The sequence below is a fragment of the Pituophis catenifer genome, unplaced genomic scaffold, assembly GCF_029215685.1.
Source record: "Pituophis catenifer annectens isolate HBS135680 unplaced genomic scaffold, rPitCat1.0.hap2 SCAF_10, whole genome shotgun sequence".
NCBI classification, from domain to species: Eukaryota; Metazoa; Chordata; class Lepidosauria; order Squamata; family Colubridae; genus Pituophis; species Pituophis catenifer.
Window position 1 is genome coordinate 5,441,710 of NW_027256890.1, and position 20,788 is coordinate 5,462,497.

Here is a 20,788-nt window from a genome sequence, read left to right on the forward strand (position 1 = left end):
ATGGTGGAGCGAAACTCCGCCCACCCGCTCGGGTGTCATTACTTCCTGGTTTTAACTAGGAAGTAATGTGTTTTTTTGCGCTTCCGAACCGGTAAGGAAGGTAAGTAGATTTCACCCCTGAACCCACCCATTTTGTCCCCTAATTGGATGCTGTGGCCACTATTCCCATAGTTTTTTAGTTTTTTTTTTTAAATTATTATTACAAAACAAAATGTTTTGGATTTGTGTCCATGATCACAATACCTCCACGTCAACATTAGGAGAGCTTTCTCTTGGGTCGTAGTCGTACAACGCAACCATTCTTCTTGTGGTCGAGCCAGGCGGACGGCTGCTTCTTCGGTTTCTTTCTGTTCCAACCCAAAGAGAGAAAGCAATTGCAACCGCCTTTCAGCGTACAACAAGCCATGCATTTGTAGAGTCCTTTGGTGGTTTGGGGTTGGGTTGTTTTCTTGCTGATGTTTCATTACCCAAATAGGGAACATCATCAATGCTAGAAGGGAGTGGGGTTTGTGGAATGGAGGAGGGGGGGAGGAAGGAAGGGGAGAAGGAGGAGGAGGAAGAGGAAGAAGAGGGAGAGGAAAAGAAAAAGGAAAAGGGAGGAAGATGAGGAAGAGGAAGAGAAAGAAGAAAGGAAGGGGAGGAGGAAGAGGAAAAAGAAAAGAAGGAAGGAAGAGGAGGAAGAGGAAGAGGAAAAGAAGGAAGGGAGATGATGAGGAAGAGAAAGACGGAAGGAAGGGGAGAAGGAGGAAAAGGAAAAGAAGGAAGGAAGAGGAGGAGGAGGAAGAGGAAGAGAAAGAAGGAAGAAAGGGGAGGAGGAGGAGGAAGAGAAAGAGGAGGAAAAGGAAGAGGATGTGGAAAAGGAAAAGAAGGAAGGAAGAGGTGGAGGTGGAAGAGGAGTTGGAAGAGGAAGAGGAAGAGGAAGGAAAGAAGGAAGAAAGGAAGGGGAGGAGGGGGAGGAAGAGGAAGAAGAGGAAGAGGAAAAGGAAAAGGGAGGAAGATGAGGAAGAGAAAGAAGGAAGGAAGGGGAGGAGGAAGAGGAAAAGGAAAAGAAGGAAGAGGAAGAGAAAGAGAAAAAAGGAAAGAAGGGGAGGAGGAGGAAGAAGAAAAGAAAAAGGAAAAGAAGGAAGGAAGATGAGGAAGAGGAAGAGAAAGACAGAAGGGGAGAAGGAGGAAAAGGAAATGAAGGAAGGAAGAGGAGGAGGAAGAGGAAGAGAAAGAAGGAAGGAAGGGGAGGAGGAGGAGGAAGAGAAAGAGGAGGAAAAGGAAGAGGATGAGGAAAAGGAAAAGAAGGAAGGAAGATGAGGAGGAAGAGGAAGAGAAGGAAGGAAGGAAGAGGTGGAGGAGGAAGAGGAAGAAGAAAAGAAAAAGGAAGGAAAGAAGGAAGGAAGGAAGGAAGAAAGGAAGAGACGGAGGAGCAGGAGGAGGAAGAGGAGGAGGAGGAAAACTGTATGGTCCTTGATGCTCTCTGAGCTTGGTGATTTCCTTACAGACATTTCATTACCCAACTAGGCAACATCATACTGTTAGAAGGGAGTGGAGTTTGTGGAAGGGAGGAGGAGGAGGAAGAAAAGGAGGAAAGGAAGAAAGAAGGGAGGAAAGGAGGAAGAGAGGAAGGAGGAGCAGTAATAGCAGTAGCGCTCTCTTGAGTTTGGTTGGTGGCTTGCAGGCATTTCATTACCCAACTCGATAATATCCTCAGGGCTAGAAGGGAGTGAGGTTTGAGGAGGGGGGAGGAGCAGGAGGAGGACTGTTTGGTCCTTGGTGCTCTCTGAGCTTGGTTGTTTCCTTGCAGACGTTTCGTGACCCAACTAGGCAACATCATGTGCTAAGAGGGAGAGGGGTTTGCTCTCCGTTTATATACCAGTGGTTCGCTCTATCAGCGTTGGTGGGAGTGTTGTATGGACGTTGTTTATTGCTTTATTGTTGATCTGGTATTACAGAGCAACCCACTTGTCTACGTTCTTAAGTGCTTTCAATGTGTTGTGGGAACGCAAACCGAGAGGAGTCCTGATCTCAAACATGGAGAACATTTCCCAACTGTGAAAGTAACTGTCCAAAGCAGAAGTCTTCAAACTTGGCAGCTTTAAGACTTGTGGACTTCAACTTCCAGAATTCCCCAGCCAGCTATGCTGGCTGGAGAATTCTGGGAGTTGAAGTTCACAAGTCTTAAAAGTTGCCAAGTTTGAAGACCTCTGGTCCAAAGGAATGGCGGTCAAGCATGTTCCACAGGCCAATACTTACCAAGTTTCTCGATTGGGGTATTCAGAGGGAGGAACCCTTGCTTCAGGAGATGGTCCATCATTTCCTGATCGTCCGCTTGGATTTCAGAAACCATGTTGCAAGGAATAAGGCCCAGTCTCGCACAAGTTTCCCCCCGATAAAACCCATCGGCATCTTTGTCCCCGTAAACCTTGGTGGTAGAAAAGAGACGACACGGAAAAGGATCAAGGGATCACCGGTTAGAATTCGCAAAGCTTTTAAGAGCGGTTTAGCTATCATCTGTCATGTACGTCCTCGACTTAAACGACCAAACTGTGCCCAACATTTCTGTTGCTAAGCAAGACGGTCGAGTGAGCGTTGCCCCATTTTACGACCTTTGTTGCCACAGTTATGTGAATCAGACAAGACAAGGAATAATGGATGGAAACTGATCAAGGAGAGATTCAACCTGGAAATAAGGAGGAATTTTCTGACAGTGAGAACCATCAATTGATGGAACAGAAATTGCCTTCGGAGGTTGTGGGAGCTTCATCACTGGAGGCTTTCAAGAGAGACTGGACAGCCATCTGTCTGAAATGGTGTAGGGTCTCCTGCTTGGGTGGGGGGTTGGACTAGATGACCTACAAGGTCCCTTCCAACTCTGTTATTCTGAATCTATCTAAGATGATCAAAGGCCTGGAGACTAAAACATACGATGAACGGTTGCAGGAACTGGGCATGGCTAGTCTAATGAAGAGAAGGACCAGGGGAGACAAGATAGCAATGTCCCAATATTTGAGGGGCTGCCACAGAGAGGAGGAAGGGGGTCAAGCTATTTTCCAAGGCACCCGAAGGCTGGACAAGGAATAATGGATGGAGACTGAACAAGGAGAGATTCAACCTGGAAATAAGGAGAAATTTTCTGACAGTGAGAGCAATCAACCGATGGAACAGAAGTTGCCTTCAGAAGTTGTGGGAGCTTCATCCCTGGAGGCTTTCAAGATGAGACTGGACTGCCATTTGTCAGAGATGGTGTAGGGTCTCCTACTTGGGCAGGGGGTTGGACTAGATGCCCTATAAGGTTCTTTCCAACTCTGTTAATCTGTAAATAAACCCTACCTTGATAATTTGTCCTTCTTTAAAGGGAAGTTCTTCGGTTGCATCAGGGTTTGGAGACATGGTCAGTGGGTCATAATCAAAGAGGGCGACAAATATGCGTGTGGTCATCTCTTCTGCTCCAGGATCAGTTTCTGATTCTTCGTAGATCTCTGGGGACAGGCGGTCACGACTACTGTAGCCATCTGGAAAAGCAGAAAGATTGGATCCGAAAATTGGTTATACGGAGGTTAAGCGCCATTAGGAGTACAGTAGTCCTCAACTTACAACCAGTTGGGCCATTTGTTAACCAGTTGTTAAGTGAATCGCCCGGTTGTTAAACGAATCTGGCTTCCCCGCTGACTTTGCTCATCAGAAGGTCGCGAAAGCGGATCGCGTGACCCCGGGACACTGCAACTGTCATAAATATGAGTCAGTTGCCAAGTGTCTGAATTTTGATCATGTGACCACGGGGAGGCTGCAACGGTCATAAGTATGAAAAATAGTCCTAAGTCACTTTTTCTCAGTGCTGTTATAACTTTGAACGGTGACTAAACGAACTGCTGTAACTTAGCAACCGTATGTTTAGTGACTCAAGTTAGGTCCTCATACTTACGACTGTTGTAACATCTGTACCCTCAGGTGATCATAATTTAGGCACTTGGCAATTGGTGTGCATTTATGAACAGTCGTTTAGAACAATGTTCCTCAAACTCAGCAGCTTAAAGATGTGTGGATTTCAACTCCCAGAATCCCCCAGCCGATGTCCTTTCTTCCCCCTAAACTAGTGTTACAATACAATATATACCGCGGACTGCCACTAGATGGCACTGCAGAATTGCATGTGGATTTGGATCGTAGCTTGTTCTTTGGTTGAAGTTGTATTAAAACAGCATTATCCAGCCTGCTAATGGCACAGTTCCAAGTGATCAGATGTCCTGGCCAGCACTGCCCCAATCATAGATACTATACATACCCTGTTTCCCCGACAATACGACATTCTCTGATAATAAGCCCAATCGGGCTTTTGAGCGCATGCACTAAAATAAGCCCTTCCCAAAAATAAGCCCTCCCCGAAAAGAAGCCCTCCCTGAAAATAATTAAACGCATGCACAGCTGGTCCCCGCCATTTTCTCTGGTTAGGGAGACAGAGCTGGAAATCAGGTAAGACGGCAAGAGGAGCCCCGTCTTGCTCCACGCGCCCCAAAATAATAAGACCTCCTCAAAAATAAGGCCAAGTGCTTATTTCAGGGTTCAAAAAAAATATAAGACAGGGTCTTATTTTCGGGGAAACACGGTATATATTTCGGAAGGAAGGAAGGAAGGAAGGAAGGAAGGAAGATAGGAAGATGAGAATGAAGGGAGGGAGGGATTGTTTGAAGTTATGATGGCACAGAAAAAAGTAACCTAATCCCAGGAGGCTGCAACTATTGTAAATGTGAGCTGGTGGCCAAGTGCCGGGATTGTGATCATGTGACAGTGGGGAATGATCACTTTCCAGGCACTTGGCCACCAGTTCACATTTACAATAGTTGCAGCCTCCTGGGATTATATGATCGCCATTTGAGACCTTCCCAGCTGCTTCCAATGAGCGAAGTCAATGGGGAAGCCTGCAGGAAATGTGGCAAGTCGCATACACATGCTATCTTGCTTAACAACCAAGGCGATTCACTTAATGACTGCGGCCCAAAAAAGTCATAAAATCAGGGGGAAGTCCTATGATGCCTACTTAACCTCCACACTGTTTAATGACCAATTTTTCGGTCCCAATTGTGGTCGTAAGTCAAGGAAGACCACCAAGATGTCTCTTGTTTTCCTTTAAAACCTCACATCCATTCATCCTGTATTCAGGCCTATTTGCAACATTCGGTCCTTTCGTTTTAACAAGATGTGAATAAAATTTGTCACTCATCTGCACCAGCCATATTCCATGCTGGACTCTCCTTCTACGGAACTGTTAAAAATAAGGTGGCTATTTAAATCATATGGGCACACACACACAAAAAAGGTGTGAATTGTGTGAAGTTTGAACTATTTAAAGTCATTTCTAATTATGAGACTTTGCACAAGGGAGAAGTGTCAGCTGACCCTCAATGTAAGCAAGGGTGAACAAAGTCGATGTGCCTGCTCAAATTGTGTAACCATATGCAGAAAGTTGGACCGTAAGAAAGGCTGAGCGCCAAAGAATGGAGGCCCTTGAATTCTGGTGCTGGAGAAGACTCCTGCGAGTCCCTTGGACTGCAAGGCGATCAAACCGGTCAGTCCTAGAGGAGATCAACCCTGACTGCTCTTTAGAAGGCCAGATCCTGAAGAGGAAACTCAAATACTTTGGCCACCTAATGAGAAGGAAGGACTCCCTGGAGAAGAACCTAATGCTGGGAACGATTGAGAGCAAAAGAAGAAGGGGACAGCAGAGAATGAGGTGGCTGGATGGAGTCACTGGAGCAGTCGGCCATGAGCTTAAATGGACTCCAGAGGATGGTAAAGGACAGGAAGGCCTGGAGGAACATTGTCCATGGAGTTGCGATGGGTCGGAAATGACTTTGCAACTAACAACAACGATCGATGGATGGACAGACGGATGGATGGACGGACAGACAGACAGACAGATCCAAGAGACTCCTGCGAGTCCCTTGGACTGCAAGGTGATCAAACCGGTCAGTCCTAGAGGAGATCAACCCTGACTCCTCTTTAGAAGGCCAGATCCTGAAGAGGAAACTCAAATACTTTGGCCACCTAATGAGAAGGAAGGACTCCCTGGAGAGGGGCCTAATGCTGGGAACGATGGAGGGCAAAAGAAGAAGGGGACGACAGAGAACAAGGTGGCTGGATGGAATCACTGAAGCAGTCAGCGTGAGATATAGGACAGAACATACTGCTTCCGCTATCACCTTTCAGCCGCTTTCGTGACAAACTATTTTTTAAAAAAATTCTTTTGTCGGTAAAATATAAATTCAACACAAAAACTAGTTTGTCGTGAAAGCGACTGCCTGTGAAGGTTCCTGGATTGGGGCTGAAAGGTGAAAGTGGAAGCAGTATCCTCCATCCCATAGTTGGATAGACCAGTTGCTCTGATAAAAAACACTTAATCTCTCCCCTGGTATAGCCGACAAAGCAAGGAGAGTCCATGGCTTAGAGGTTAAGGCATCTACCTAATATGCAAGTAGCTTGGATTCGAATCCCAGAAAGGGTATGGCTAGCTAACAAGAGCTAAATAGCTTGAAATAGATCTATACTAAAGGTAAAGGTTCCCCTCGCACATATGTGCTAGTCGTTCCCGACTCTAGGGGGCGGTGCTCATCTCCGTTTCAAAGCCGAAGAGCCAGCGCTTTCCAAAGACATCTCCGTGGTCATGTGGCCGGCATGACTGAATGCCAAAGGCGCACAGAACGCTGTTCCCTTCCCAACAAAGGCGGTCCCTATTTTTCTACTTGCATTTTTTACCTGCTTTCGAACTGCTAGGTTGGCAGAAGCTGGGACAAGTCACGGGAGCTCCCCCCGTTACGTGGTGCTAGGGGTTCGAACCGCTGAACTGCTGACCTTTCGATCAATAAGCTCAGTGTCTTAGCCACTGAGCCACTGCGTCCCTTAGATCTACTCTAGCCTCCCTTTATTTCTTTGTTGGTAAAACATTAATTCAACACAAAAATTAGTTTGTGCAAAGGCTCCTGGATTGGGGCTGAAAGGCGAAAGCGGACGCAGTAAGCTCCATTGTCAGCACATCAAGATGCATTTATCCTAGTGCTGACATAAGAAGGAGAACGCAGGCGTTTGCAATGGGACAGTTGCTTTTCACCTACTTATTTCCTCTGGAGATAATGTCCCCTAGGAGATGGATGGGAGGGGGGAAATTCTTTGAATTGGAGCAGTAGATTAGGGGTGAATGATTGGGAAGATGGCCAATGAATGCAGAGGAGTGGGGGAAGGAAGAGGAGGGGTTTTGGGTCAGCAGGTCAGTGCCGGCTGCAACGCATCAGTGTAAAAAGTGCTGTGCTTAATAAAATGGAAATTTGTTTTATAAAAGACTTTGTTTGCGATGCAATTTATTTGAAGACAGCCAGAAAACTTGACATCCATCCCATATTTGGATAGACCAGGTTGTCCTGATAGACCGGTTTCACCAGAAAAAACACTTGTTCCCTTCCATTGCATCAAAGCAGGTCTTCAAAATCAACCTTCTTCTCCTAAACTCAATAACCCTCCCCCTCCCCAACCAACCACATAGATGGATCACCATCAACTCACCCATAGAAGGGGCCTGGATGGGCCTTGACCTTTGAGGACCCGAAGTGCCATGAGATGATCTTCGATCTGGATGCTCCCCTCGATCCGGCCGCCTGGATGACATGGGCTTACTTAAGAGCTGAAGGTCCACACCAACCGAAAATAAAAGAGGAGGGGAGGGGGGGAGAGAAAGATGTTTAAAAGCTACCCAACTGCCCTGTAGAAGGTGTGAAAGGCAACAAGGGAGAGAATACACAATAATTTGCATGGAAGAAAATCAAACGAATCGTTCTCCGAAAACGTATGTTTCTAAAGGCAACTAAACTTTTCTTTTTTAACTGAAAGGTTAGCTGAAAAAAAAAAGGAAGGAAGGAAGGAAGGAAGGAAGGAAGGAAGGAAGGAAGGAAGGAAGAAGAAGAAAGAAAGAAAGAAAGAAAGAAAGAAAGAAAGAAAGAAAGAAAGAAAGAAAGAAAGAAAGAAAGAAAGAAAGAAAGAAAGAAAGAAAGAAAAAGGGGGAAGAGGGAACAGATGCCATTAAACCTGAGAAAGAAAATCAGAGAGAGAGAGAGAGAGAGAGAGAGAGAGAGAGAGAGAGAGAGAGAGAGAGAGAGAGAGAAAGAAAGGGAGACAGACGGACGGAGAGACAGAAAAATTGCCATCCAGACATGGCACATATTTGGCAGACAACAGTCACACATTCAAACCAAAAAAAAAAAAAAAAAGGAGAATTAAAACTTTTCTTTTGCCTTTGTGGTTGCGTCTTTTGGCCTCCTCTTTGCTGAGAATGTGGCTGTTCCTCGGAACTACGAAATCTGGATGTGCTGGTAGGTTTATCGGCTTTTTGGAGAGTTTAGCCTGTCCTATTTGCAGTATATTTGCCATCCTTTGCCTACAACGTCTTTCCTCTCTCTTTTACTTTAGCTGCCACCTTCCCAACTTTTAAAAAAATTGTTAAAGAAGCTTTCCAAATTCTCTTGAACGACTTTCAGGAGAATGCTTTTGCAAATAACCAACCATCGGCAGGGTGGAAACACATCAATTTGATCGATGGGCAATTTTGAAAACAGAAGAAGAAAGCATTCCACTGAGAAGGACACGGATTCAGAATAATGGACTGCTGGATCTCCTTATCACGCCGAGTGGAATATTTGGAACATCTCTAGTTTGCTACACCGGGAGCAAACCACGATCTGGATCAACTGGAGAGAATCGCATTCCTTAAGTAAGACACAACACCCATCTATGTCTCAAAGGCTCACCGTCTTTCCGTCGCCTAAAAAAGAGGCTAAAATCTGGGGAGTGGATGATGGGTCTTCCTTGCATGCTGAGAGAGTTAAGAGTTTGCAACTTCAAAGGCAAGAAGAGATGGTTTCTGATTTTTGTTCAAATGAAAAAAGAAACAAGCAAGAGTGGAAAAAAATCAAGCAGGGATAGAAAGAAGCTAGGACACCCCAAGGATTGGCGAGAATGTTCATCCTTGAAAATGTGGAATGAGGTTAAAAATAAACTCAACTAAAAAAAAAAAAAGATAAAACGATTGAAAGCAGACATGGAACGGAAGGAGGGAAGGGATAGAAATACATTCATTGTTTGGCTGTGTGTGTTTTGTTGTGGTTGCTGAAAGTGTGCATCACATTATACATGATATATCTATTCTACTGAGCGAGCTCAAAATCGAGAGCACAAATATAAAGAAGGGAAAACAAGAGAAAGAAAATCAAAGAGCAACCCCAAATGTCAGGACGATGGCAGTTCAGCTAACCCTTAATTAAAACATTGTTTCAGTTGTCCTTTTAAAGAAAACAGAGGGGGAAAAGACAGGTGTTTAAAATGTTTTTTATTTAGATATTTATTTGTGGCCTGTGGGGAACAATGAAATCATAAATGGCCCAACAAGCAACTGAATCTCATTTTATTTTATTTTTTTTATTTTTAAAGCAAGACACAAAATCAAAAAAGAAAGAAAGAAAACGAAACCAAAGGGGGGGGGGGAAGTTTTAAGGAAGCCGATGAAGCAACGCAGATTAAGATGGGAAGCTAATTATTGAGAGGTGGAGAAGAAGGAAAAAAAAATGGGAAAAAGAAAAAGAAAGAAAGAAAAAGAGTCACGTGCATATGGGGGGTGGGGGAGAGACGAACTCAAAACGGAAAGAGAGAAATAAAGATTTTGATTCGAAAATAAAGGAAGCAATTGGGCAGGCAAGATGTTAGAAGGAAGTTCGGATTGTAACACACCGGTGGGGCTTCGGACTTTCGGGAGGGATGTTTTGAAAGCGGAAGAGAAGTGAGTCTCGTTTCGTTCTCTATCGAGGGGCTACTCCAACCTCCCTCAGCATCTTCATGGACCAAATGTCCTGCTCTACAGCATCCCTGATGTTCAGGCTTCCTCTTGTAACAAGCTGGAAGGTCCTCCTGGTTTGGAGAGTCCACAAAGAGCTGGATGGGGTCTCCAAAGTCTTCTTCAACGCTACTCTGCCGGACTAAAGTTTTCCGACGGGCCAAGAGCGGCCGTAAAGACGAGGAAGAGCTGTCCTCATCCTGACTGCAGGTAGGGGACATACGGGCAGCCAAGGTCTCATGCGCCAGAGGGAAATTAAACCGTGATTCTTCTTCTTCGCTGCCACAGTCCAAACCACTATCTGGGCTTCGGGTGGAAGGCCTGCTGGGTCTACAACCCCGTTCTTTGGTGTCCTCCAAACTCCGTGACTTGGTGGCGGGGTGCCAGAAGGTAGGATGCTCTTGACAGGAGGCCTTGGTCGATCTACCCTCTCTAGCTAGGGCCTGGTGGGGCCTCCGTAATCCCTGCTTGTGGAAACGTTCGGAGTGATCGCCCTCCTCTTCCGCCACTTCGGGGATACTGAACAGTTTTTTACGGTGGCGGGCAAAATTGGGAGACTCCTGGAAAGCTGTTTCGGTGGTTTTATGCTGATAGCATTCCTTTAAGAGTCACCGAGAATGAATGAAGAAAGAAAGAAAGAAAGAAAGAAAGAAAGAAAGAAAGAAAGAAAGAAAGGAAAGAAAGAAAGAAAAGAAAAGAAAGAAAGAAAGAAAGAGAGTGAGTGAGAGAGAGAGAGAGAGAGAGGAGAGAGAGAGAGAGAGAGAGAAAAGAAAGAAAGAAAGAAAGGAAGGAAGGAAGGAAAGAAGGAAGGAAGGAAGAAGGAAGAAGGAAGGAAGGAAGGAAGGAAGGAAAGAAAGAGAAAGAAAGAAAGAAAGAAAGAAAGAAAGAAAGAAAGAAAGAAAGAAGAAGAAGAAAAGGCAGGCAAGGAGAACAAACAGTGTGCAATTTTTAAAAAGAGAGAGGGAAGTGAAGGAAAGAGAGAGGAAAGAGAAGAATTGGGAAGGGAAGGGAAGAATGGGGAACAGAAGGGAAGGGATACATGGGGAAGGGATACATGGGGAAGAGATGAATGGGGAACAAGGGAAGGGGAAGAATGGGGAAGGGAAGGGAAGGGGAGGGGGAGGGAAGGGAAGGAGAGGAAAGGAAAGGAAAGGAAAGAGGGAGGGGGGAATAGAGGGAAGGGAAGGAAAGGGAAGGGAAGGGAAGGGAAGGGAAGGAAAGGAAAGGAAAGGAAAGGAAAGGAAAGGAAAGGAAAGGAAAGGAAAGGAAAGGAAAGGAAAGGAAAGGAAAGGAAAGAAGGAAAGGAAAGGAAAGAAGGAAAGGAAAGGGAAAGGAAAGGAAAGGAAAGGAAAGGAAAGGAAAGAGGGAGGGAGGGAGGAGTAGAGGGAAGGAAGGGAAGGAAAGAAGGAAAGGAAAGGAAAGGAAAGGAAAGGAAAAGGAAAGGAGAAAGGAAAGGAAAGGAAAGGAAAGGAAAGGAAAGGAGGAAAGAAGGAAAGGAAAGAAGGAAAGGAAAAAGGGGGGGAAACAAAGACAGAATTAGTTGTACAGCAATGGTGAGCTTGAAAGCATGCGGCTCTTATTCAAGGGAAGAACTATGTCATGCTTTGAATGGGAATCTGTGAAAATAAAACAGATGATTAGAACAGCTGTCCTAGCGTGGTCTATTGGGCGAGATGTCAACTTTAGCAGGCATGTTTACTGCAGTCAAGAGAAGAACCTGACCAGGCATACAGAAGACGAGTGGTTGACCCTACATAGACAAAAATCTCATCTCAGAATTGGCTACTGCTGGAGTCTAACTCTTCTCTCTCAATGTCAGTACCCTGTCTTTATTCAGTACAACATCTCTTCACTATTGATTAAAAGAACAAGGGTTGGTGGGCATGGCAGGGGAAGGTTACTACAAAATCCCCATTCCCTCCCCACTCCTGGGAGAAGGATATTGCAAAATCCCCATTCCCACCCCACTCGGGGGCCAGCCAGAAGTGGTATTTGCCGGTTCTCCGAACTACTCAAAATTTCCGCTGCCGGTTCTCCAGAACCTGTCAGGACCTGCTGGATTTCACCCCTGTCTTAGACCCATGATGGCGAACCTATGGCACACGTGCCACAGCTGACACCCGGAGCTCTTTCGGCGGGTACACGAGCCGTCGCCCAGCTCAGCTCCACCACGCATGTGAGCAAGCCTCCTGCCGGCCAGCTGATTTTCAGGATGCATGGGAGCGGCGCATGCAGGCGATGCACGCGTATGCGTGGGGGTTGCGCGCGCATGCGCAGGGTGGGAGCATAGAGGAATGTGGCGCACCTCCCGCCCCCATGGCTGAAGTTCTGACTGAAGAAGCTTCTTGGATTGAGAAGCGAGATGTCTTCAAGGAAAAACCAAGCAAGTCCAGTTGCCTCTTGAAAAAAAAAGCACCTTTGGGGACATTGTTTCTTTTTTACCTTCAGGGTGTTATGCGAGGTTACGCTAACTCGTCTCCGCCCGCCATCTTCCAGCTGCATCTCTGAGTATAAGTCTTCTTCATCTTCTTCCATAATGTCTGACAAATCAGAGCCTCGGCTGCTTTCCGTGTGATATTCCTCCCCATGGCTATAGTGGGGCTGAGAGAGAGGAGAGAGAGAAAGGGAACAGAGAACAGAGAATCGTAAGGTCTACTAATCCAATTCTCTGCTCAAGGCAGGTGTTCTGCCCCAGCTCCGGATCCCCGAGGATATTGACACACACCAACGGTCCTTATCAAATTTATTAAGTAGCAAGAATAAACCAAAGTCCGGCAAAGGTTGGCAACCAGCCCAGAAAACAAGATAAGATACTCACTCTTCAAAAATGCTCTGTAATAATTACACGTTGTTTCCAGCAAGAAATTAATAACTGCGTGCGACTTAAATAGGCTAAGGGAGTGGCCAATTATCCTCCAACCTTACTCTCGAGGAGACCTCCTCCTCCTCCTGAGTAGCCACTCCTGCCTTTTGGCAGCCCTGCGTGCCCGAGCATTGAGGAGAGGCTCCTCCACTTCGCTCTCTCCACTTGAAGGAGCCTCTGGAGGTTCTGAAGGCCCTGGCTGAGTCTCTGCCTCTGGCCCCACATCCTCTTCAGCCTCCTCGCTGTCCGACACGAGCGCCGGCTGCGCAGGCTGCTGGCGCGATACCACACCAGCCTCCTTGTCATTGGGATCAGCCACGATCCGCGCAGGCTGCTGGCGGGCCACAACAGCAGGAGACCTTATATGTTTTCTTGCCTAATCTGTACTTATACCAGGGATGGTTTTGCCCTAACGTTCAGGCGAACTGGTATTTCCGACCATCAGCTGTGCCACGCAATTTATATTCGCTAGAAAGCAGGAAATCGAGGGGGGGGGGGAAAGAGCACAGCTGTTCCCCTCCCTTGCTGTTCTACTTACCTTTGCAGACTCAGAAAAGGCTTCTTAATCCTCCTTTTTCAGCACTGCGCGGTAGTGCCTGTGGTGCGCATGCATGCGACGAGCACGTTTTGCCACACCGCATATGCATGCACGAAGCAAACCGGTAGCAAAGCAAACCGGTAGCAGGCTTCAGAGCATTTCACCCCTGACTTATATCTTTGGTTTTTCTTGCCTAAATCTAAAACTTTTCTTTTCTCCACATGGAAATTCATTTTGTGGGATAGGGCCCATTGTTCAAGTTTGTCGAGATCTTTTTTGCTAAACCTTCTCCCTCTTTTTTGAAAACAGATTAAAGAGGAAAGAGATGGTGAACCTCCATAAGCATCTTTCTTATGAATTTTATGCTTTTATTCTCCTGTCCCATCGCCAAGGAGATAGATGTCCATTACCTGTTTCCCGAGTTCAGAGCCCTTCAAAAAGTCGTCCACCGAAGCACCTCTTCGTTTGACTCTGGGCGAGTCGTAGCCATCTTCTTCCTCATCCGAGTTGGCGTACTGCAACGCGTTGCTCCTTTCTGGAAATACGGTCCTCCTCTCCATCTATGGGGTTTCAGAAGAGAGAATGTAGAATTAGAATTTAGAAATTAGAATTATTTATTTATTGGCCAAGTGTGATTGGACACACAAAGAATTTGTCTTTGGTGCATATGCTCTTCGTGTACATAAAAAGAAAAGATAGATTCATCAAGAATCATAAGGTGCAACACTTAATGCTAGTCATAGGGTACAAATAAGCAATCAAATCATACTAGGAAACAATCAATATATATAGTAAGGATAGAGCAACAAGTTAACAGTCATACAGTCATAAGTGGGAGGAGATGAGTGATAGGAACGATGAGAAGATTAATAGTAGTAGTAATACAGACTTAGTGAATAGTTTGACAGTGTTGAGGGAATTATTTGTGTAGCAGAGTGATGGTGTTCGGGAAAAACCTGTCCTTGTGTCTAGTTGTTCTGGTGTGCAGTGCTCTATAGCCTCGTTTTGAGGGTAGGAGTTGAAACAGTTTATGTCCAGGATGCGAGGGGTCTGTAGATATTTTCACAGCCCTCTTTTTGACTCGTGCAGTATACAGGTCCTCAATGGAAGGCAGGTTGGTAGCCATGGTTTTTTCTGCAGTTCTAAAATGGAATGTCAAAGGGGTAGAGGTAGCACCTGCAGCTTTCTAAAGAGAAGTTTGGGGTCAAATGGTGATGCTAGGTTAAGATAGTTGGATTCATGTTTTCTACCTCTGGGGTGAATTTAGGAGGTCATGCATATTTAAACGAGGTTTTATATTCTGTTAAGCCACCTTGAGTCGCCATGTGCAAATAGGCGGCAATATAAATTCAATAAATAAATAAATAAATAAAATAAATATGCATGAGTGATAGATGACATTAAGTATGAATATTCATAATTAGCAAGCCTTCAGTTATAGCTAGTCCTCGACGTACAACAGTTTGTTTAGTGACCGTTCAAAATTTGCAACAGCAGTGAAAAATGTGACTTATTTTTCACAGTTATGACCTTGGCACCTTCCCCATAATTATGGGGTCAGAATTCAGACGCTCGGCAACTGGCTCGTATTTATGACGGTTGCTGTGGTCCCAAGGTCACGTGATCCCATCTTGTGACCTTCTCACAAGCCAAGTCGATGGGGAAGGCCAGGTTCACTTAAGAACCGGGTGACTCACTTATCAACCACAGTGATTTTTCACTTAACAGCTGTGGCCAGAAAAGTTGTTAGTTTTATTTGTATTAGAATGCATGGCACCCAGCTGCCACACTATTCACACATTGATATGTTTGTTAAAAAATAATAAAAAAAAAACCTTGAAAAAAAGAAAGAAAAGAAAATTCATTTAACCCCAGGTTTTCACTTCGGATCGATATTATTCAGAGACACATCTTAATCATTGAAGGATAAGAGTTTGACCTTTCCCTTGATTTTGATAGATCTGTATTTACGGGCTTCATTAAGTGATAATGAAGAAGCAAATGTTGGGAGAAATTAAAAGGTTAAGGACGAGAGAGATCAGAAAATATTTTGTCTCGTTTCACGGGGAAATCCATCACGGCTCGAATCTTTACCGTTACTCAAAGTTAAGATAACAGTTTTGTTTTTTTGTAGAAAAAATTTTTTGTAGAAAATTTTTAAAAATTTTTTGTTGAAAACTGCATTTTTGTGGAAATGCAGTTGTTCGTTCTGGAAGGAGCCTGCAGGAGTTCTGCAGGAGCCTGAGTGGCGTAGGAGGCTAATGCCTCCTAAGGCAGCATTTAACATCCAGCTGTCTGCAATTAAAGTAAGATCGAATCTTGCCAGGCTCAAGGTTGACTCAGCCTTCCATCCTTTCTAAGGTGGCTAAACTGAGGACCCAGTTTGTGGGGGCAGTAAGCTGACTTTGTATAAATATACAAAAGGATGAAGGCTATTGCTGAGCACATTGTAAGCCGCCCTGAGTCTCCGGAGAAGGGCGGCATATAAATCAAATTTTAAAAAAAAGGTCAATTTTGGCAAAGAAAAACCTCTGTTATGTTCTTGAGATGCTTCTTCAGCTAGATGATACAGGTAGTATGCATGAATACATGTATGAGTTGCATTGCCATAGCACTTTTAATCATAGCAGTGGTGGATTTCAAAATTTTTTACTACCGGTTCTGTGGGTGTGGCTTGGTGGGCATGGCATGGCTTGGTGGGCGTGGCAGTGGAAAGATACTGTAAAATCTCCATTCCCACCCCACTCCAGGGGAAGGATACTGTAAACTCTCCATTTGCTCCCGATCAGCTGGGACTTGGGAGGCAGAGAATAGATAGAATTTTTACTACCGGTTCTCCGAACTACTCAAAATTTCCGCTACCGGTTCTCCAGAACTGGTCAGAACCAGCTGAAACCCACCTCTGATACCCAGAATTGAGGACTTCAATGTTCCCCCAATTAGCACCAGTTCCTTCTATGCTAATTCCTAACCCTTCCAGTTCCTCCAAAAGCCCCTTTTCCCCTCCCCCTCAAAATCCTGGCTTGTCAGTGGAGGCACACTGACCCTTGAAAACTATTCCCAGCGAACGAAACCCAACCCCAACCAGACTCAGAAGTTGTCTTGCGGTTGTCTGAAGCGGCAACTCTGCTTACCCTGTTACTTTCGGCTGCCACCCGCTGAGCCGCCTCTCGTGCCATGGCCTTGGCGACCGTGTTAGGGACAGGGGTGCCCTGCGGCTGCGGGAGGATCCGGTTGGGAGATGGCGAACGGCGCCCGTGAAGCGGGCTGTGGAAGTTGGGAGGTTCCAGAGTGTGTCCGTGGATGGGAGAGTTCGCGTGGGTCTGTTCCCAGGAGTCGTCCCTTTTCCCGTGGGGACACAAATGTTCCTCTTTGGTATCTGGGACACTGGCACTTGATAATGGCTTAGATTTGGAAGTTGGCGGAGGGTGGGGAGGCACCAGTAAGTCAGGTGGGATGGGAGCGCTCGACGAGTCCATGGACTCCCCTTGGGCAGACTGTGTCCGGACAAGGACTTCTCTGGCATCCAGGCTCTGGATTTTGGCTAATGCCACGGTGCTGTTCTCTGCAGTTGGAAACATCACTTCAGCCACCTGAATGCAGGGATACAGATGCAAATACGTTAGGGACGATCGAGGAGAATGTTTGTAGCTCGGGGTCGAAATAAGCTTGGTCCTTGCGCCTCTCTGAGTTTGGGGGTTTTATGACCCAACTAGGTAATAGCATCAGTGCTAGAAGGGAGGAGGAGGAGGAGGAGGAGGAGGAGGAGGAGGAGGAGGAGAACCGTGGGGTCTTTAGTGCTCTCTGAGCTTGGTTGTTTTTTTGCAGACATTTTATGACCCAATTAGGTAATTGTCAGACTTCGATGCTATCTCAAAATAAATGAATTTCCAAACTGCCAATCTTTAAGGAAATCTTCTCTTTATTTGAGCACAGCAACCGGATCATGACTCGATGCGGACAAGACTGACCTTTTGCCCCCCAATCCCTCCCTTTCCGATCCCCAATTATCTGCTTCTCATTAGCTATCTTCCAAGTCACTCTACTGACTTCTTGTCTCGTCATTTCACAAGAATCTCCCCCCTCCCTTCATTTCCACGACGACCCAGCTTCAAAGGGATTTAGCAGGCAAAAGTTCAGGGCTTATCTCTCTCCTCTCTATGCCAGCGGTGAGACGCTGACAGTAATATCATCAGTGCTAGAAGGGAGGAGAAGGAGGAGGAGGACTGTGGGGTCTTTGGCGCTCTCTGAGGTTGGTGGTTTTCTTCCAGATGTTTTATGACCCAACTAGGTAATATCATCAGTGCTAGAAGGGAGGAGGAGGAGGAGGAGGAGGAGGAGGAGGAGGAGGAGGAGGAGGACCGGCTCCCCTGCGGCCCGTTTTTGCTCCCAGGAGGCTGCAGGGAGGCCTACTAAGCCGAAAAGGGGGCATGTGCGGGGTGTTCACATGCGTATTGGATTATGGGTGCGAGCGCGCTTTTGGCACACAACAACAAAAAGGTTAGCCATCTCTGGGCTAAGCAGTGAACATGAGAGACAGAGCTCAGGTGATGAACAAGGACCAACCCCCTCCTGATCCTGGAGCACGGAGAGTGGAGAGAAGGTGAGAACAGCGTAGACTGACCCATCTACTTGGGAGGAGAGCACCCCGCCCCTCTTCACAAGGCACACCTGGGGACTGAGAGGTGTCTTTAGGAGACACTGTGGGGAGAGTCATTTGTCAGGAACAAACACTGAATTCATGGAGTGTTGAATGCCATTGCCGACGTTTGAACTTTCCTGGATTCCTTGCATTCTTTCTGGATTTCTGGATTACTTGCCTTGCCCTTTCGCTTCCTGGACTCCTTGATATGCCCTGCTCAGGGGTGGGTTTCAACCATTGCTACTGGTTCGCTCATGGGTGCGCACTCGCTTGCACGCGCAGCGCACCGCTTCTGCGGATGCGCAGAAGTGTCCGAGCAGGTGGGCGGAGTCTCCTACCGCCACTACCGGTTCGCTTGATCTGGGGCGAACCGGGTAGCGACCCACCACTGGCCCTGCTGGATTTCTTTGCAGCCGTGGTGCTCACAGCATTGTGCTGGACTACTTGCAGCCAGAGGCTGCTGGAGGTCTGTGCGTGTGTTTGTCATCACTTTGTTCTGGGACTTGCCAGAAACGTGGGAGGGTTTGGGGAAATTTGGAGCAATAAAGGGGCGGTTTAACACTGCCAGCTGCCTGTGTTATCTCTGTGCTGTGCCCCAGATCATCACATGGGGATCCCAATGTGTCACTCATTTGATATATAGACCAAGGTACCTTTAATTTAATTTAATTTAATTTATCAAATTTCTATGCCGCCCAACTCCCAAGGGACTCTGGGAGGCTTACACCTTACCAAGGTAAGTGCTCCTAGTGTAGTGGCCTAGAGGTGGAGCTCTTGCCTCACAATCAGGAGTGTTAGGATATGGTTTGAGCCTAACAAGTTGTCCAGGCAATATATGTGTTCTGTGACTTTAATATGAATATGTATTGTGTGACTTTAAAGTTTTACTGCTGATTCATTGTAATGCTGAGTTATGCTGTAATTAGATAATCACTGGTTGTGAACGTATTTAAGAAAGGTACTGTAACGTATTCAGTTGATGATAAGCTACCATAGTGTGTGGAGTTGCTATCATTGTGCTATCATCATTGGATGGATCTGCTACCATCGTGGTTTGTGAACCAGAATGAACTTGTTATTCTAACCAACTACTGTTTGTGTGGTAAGAAGAGTTTTTGTATCACTGGACTGATTTAACTGGCAAAGACTTGGATTGATTTAAAGACTATGAGATTGTTTTTTCACTATAAAGTAAACTTTTGATAAACCAGTTTGCACATCTCTTATTCACTGCTCTCAGCAACGTTTCTCTGTGCTCTACACTCTGCTGGTTGGTAACACAACAACAATATCCTTAACAAGGAGGTTGTGAGTTCAATCCTAGGCAGATGTAGGGTCTCCTGCTTGGGCAGGGGGTTGGACTAGAAGACCTGCAAGGTCCCTTCCAACTTGATTAATCTGGCCTATTTTTATGATGATGCTGAACATCTGCCCCTTTAGCAAATTTGGCTGTCGTCCTTAGATTTTTTTTTTTAAAAAAACCAACAATGTAAGGTTTCTCTAAGTACAGACCTACCCTTTGACTTTTTGCATAAATACCATAGCCAGTCACATTGGCTCCGTTGGAGGTCCCCGTGGCGGAGAGGACTGGTGGCTTCCAAGAAACCAGGATTATTCCAGGAGTTGGACCAGCTTGAATTCGAACGTCTTGAGGTGGAGCTGGCGGACCTGGAATTGAAAAAGAAATATCTTTTTTTAAAAAATGTTTTATTAATACATTTTTGTTAATAAACATAAAAAACTCAATAGAAATATCTTCTTGTTTTTCTTCCTATTGCTCACAAGTCAAATTCTTGGGGGTCCATCTAAGTCTACTAGGTCTTTACCTTGAGTTTACAGTAGATCACTTCCTCTTCTAAATGCCTGGATTGATAGAAATTCTCTAATATCTTATGGTCTCCTCCAGTGGTGGGATTCAAACTTTTTTACTACTGGTTCTGTGGGCGTGGCTGGATGGGCGTGGCAGGGGAAGGATACTGCAAAATCCCCACTCCTGGGGGAAGGATATTGCAAAATCTCCATTCCCACCCCACTCGGGGGCCAGCCAGAGGTGATATTTGCCGGTTCTCCGAACTATTCACAATTTCGGCTACCGGTTCTCCAGAACCTGCTGAATACCACCTGTGGTACCTCTTCCTCCTGCTCCTCTCCTCCTCCTTCTTCTCTTGCCCCTCTCTTGCCCCCCTCTGACTCCCCTCCTCCTGCTCCCCTCCTGCTTCTCTCTTCATCCTCCTGCTCCCCTTTTCCTCCTCTTCCTCCTTCTGCTCTCCTCCTGCCCCTGCTCCCCTCCTCCTCCTCCTCCTCCTCCTCTTCCTCCTCCCTCCCTCCTCTTCCCTGACAAACCAAACACTTGGTGGTACAAATGCATCTATTAAGTCTTTACCTTGACCTCACTGCTTCTTCTCCTAAACCTTTGGATTCATCCCTGCATTCTACCAACTCTAATAAAGGTAAAGGTAAAAGTTCCCCTCGCACCTATGTGCTAGTCGTTCCCGACTCTAGGGGGCGGTGCTCATCTCCGTTTCAAAGCCGAAGAGCCAGCGCTGTCTGAAGATGTCTCCGTGGTCATGTGGCCGGCATGACTCAATGCCAAAGGCGCACGGAACGCTGTTCCCTTCCCACCAAAGGTGGTCCCTATTTTTCTACTTGCATTTTTTACCTGCTTTCGAACTGCTAGGTTGGCAGAAGCTGGGACAGGTAACGGGAGCTCACCCCCTTACGCGGCACTAGGGATTCAAACCGCTGAACTGCCAACCTTTCGATCGACAAGCTCAGCGTCTTAGCCACTGAGCCACCGTGTTCCTGAAACCAACTCTAATACACCATTGTAAAAACTACACTACACTTACCCCGTAACATCTTGGACCAATCAGCTAACAGCCTTCAGAC

General features: G+C 46.1%; 1 protein-coding gene across 1 annotated transcript in view; it reads right to left on the minus strand.

Annotated features, from left to right (window-relative positions):
• The window catches only part of RIMBP2 (RIMS binding protein 2), a 60,004-nt gene that overhangs the window by 4,391 nt on the left and 34,825 nt on the right, over window positions 1-20,788 (minus strand). The window contains exons 10-18 of the mRNA XM_070950278.1: window positions 19,416-19,567; window positions 16,392-16,850; window positions 13,668-13,817; window positions 12,299-12,457; window positions 9,754-10,455; window positions 7,540-7,657; window positions 3,319-3,500; window positions 2,242-2,410; window positions 244-347 (exon numbers count right to left, since the gene is read on the minus strand). Of these exons, the coding sequence (XP_070806379.1) occupies window positions 244-347; window positions 2,242-2,410; window positions 3,319-3,500; window positions 7,540-7,657; window positions 9,754-10,455; window positions 12,299-12,457; window positions 13,668-13,817; window positions 16,392-16,850; window positions 19,416-19,567 (2,195 nt within the window). The remainder of the gene's footprint in view (window positions 1-243; window positions 348-2,241; window positions 2,411-3,318; window positions 3,501-7,539; window positions 7,658-9,753; window positions 10,456-12,298; window positions 12,458-13,667; window positions 13,818-16,391; window positions 16,851-19,415; window positions 19,568-20,788) is intronic.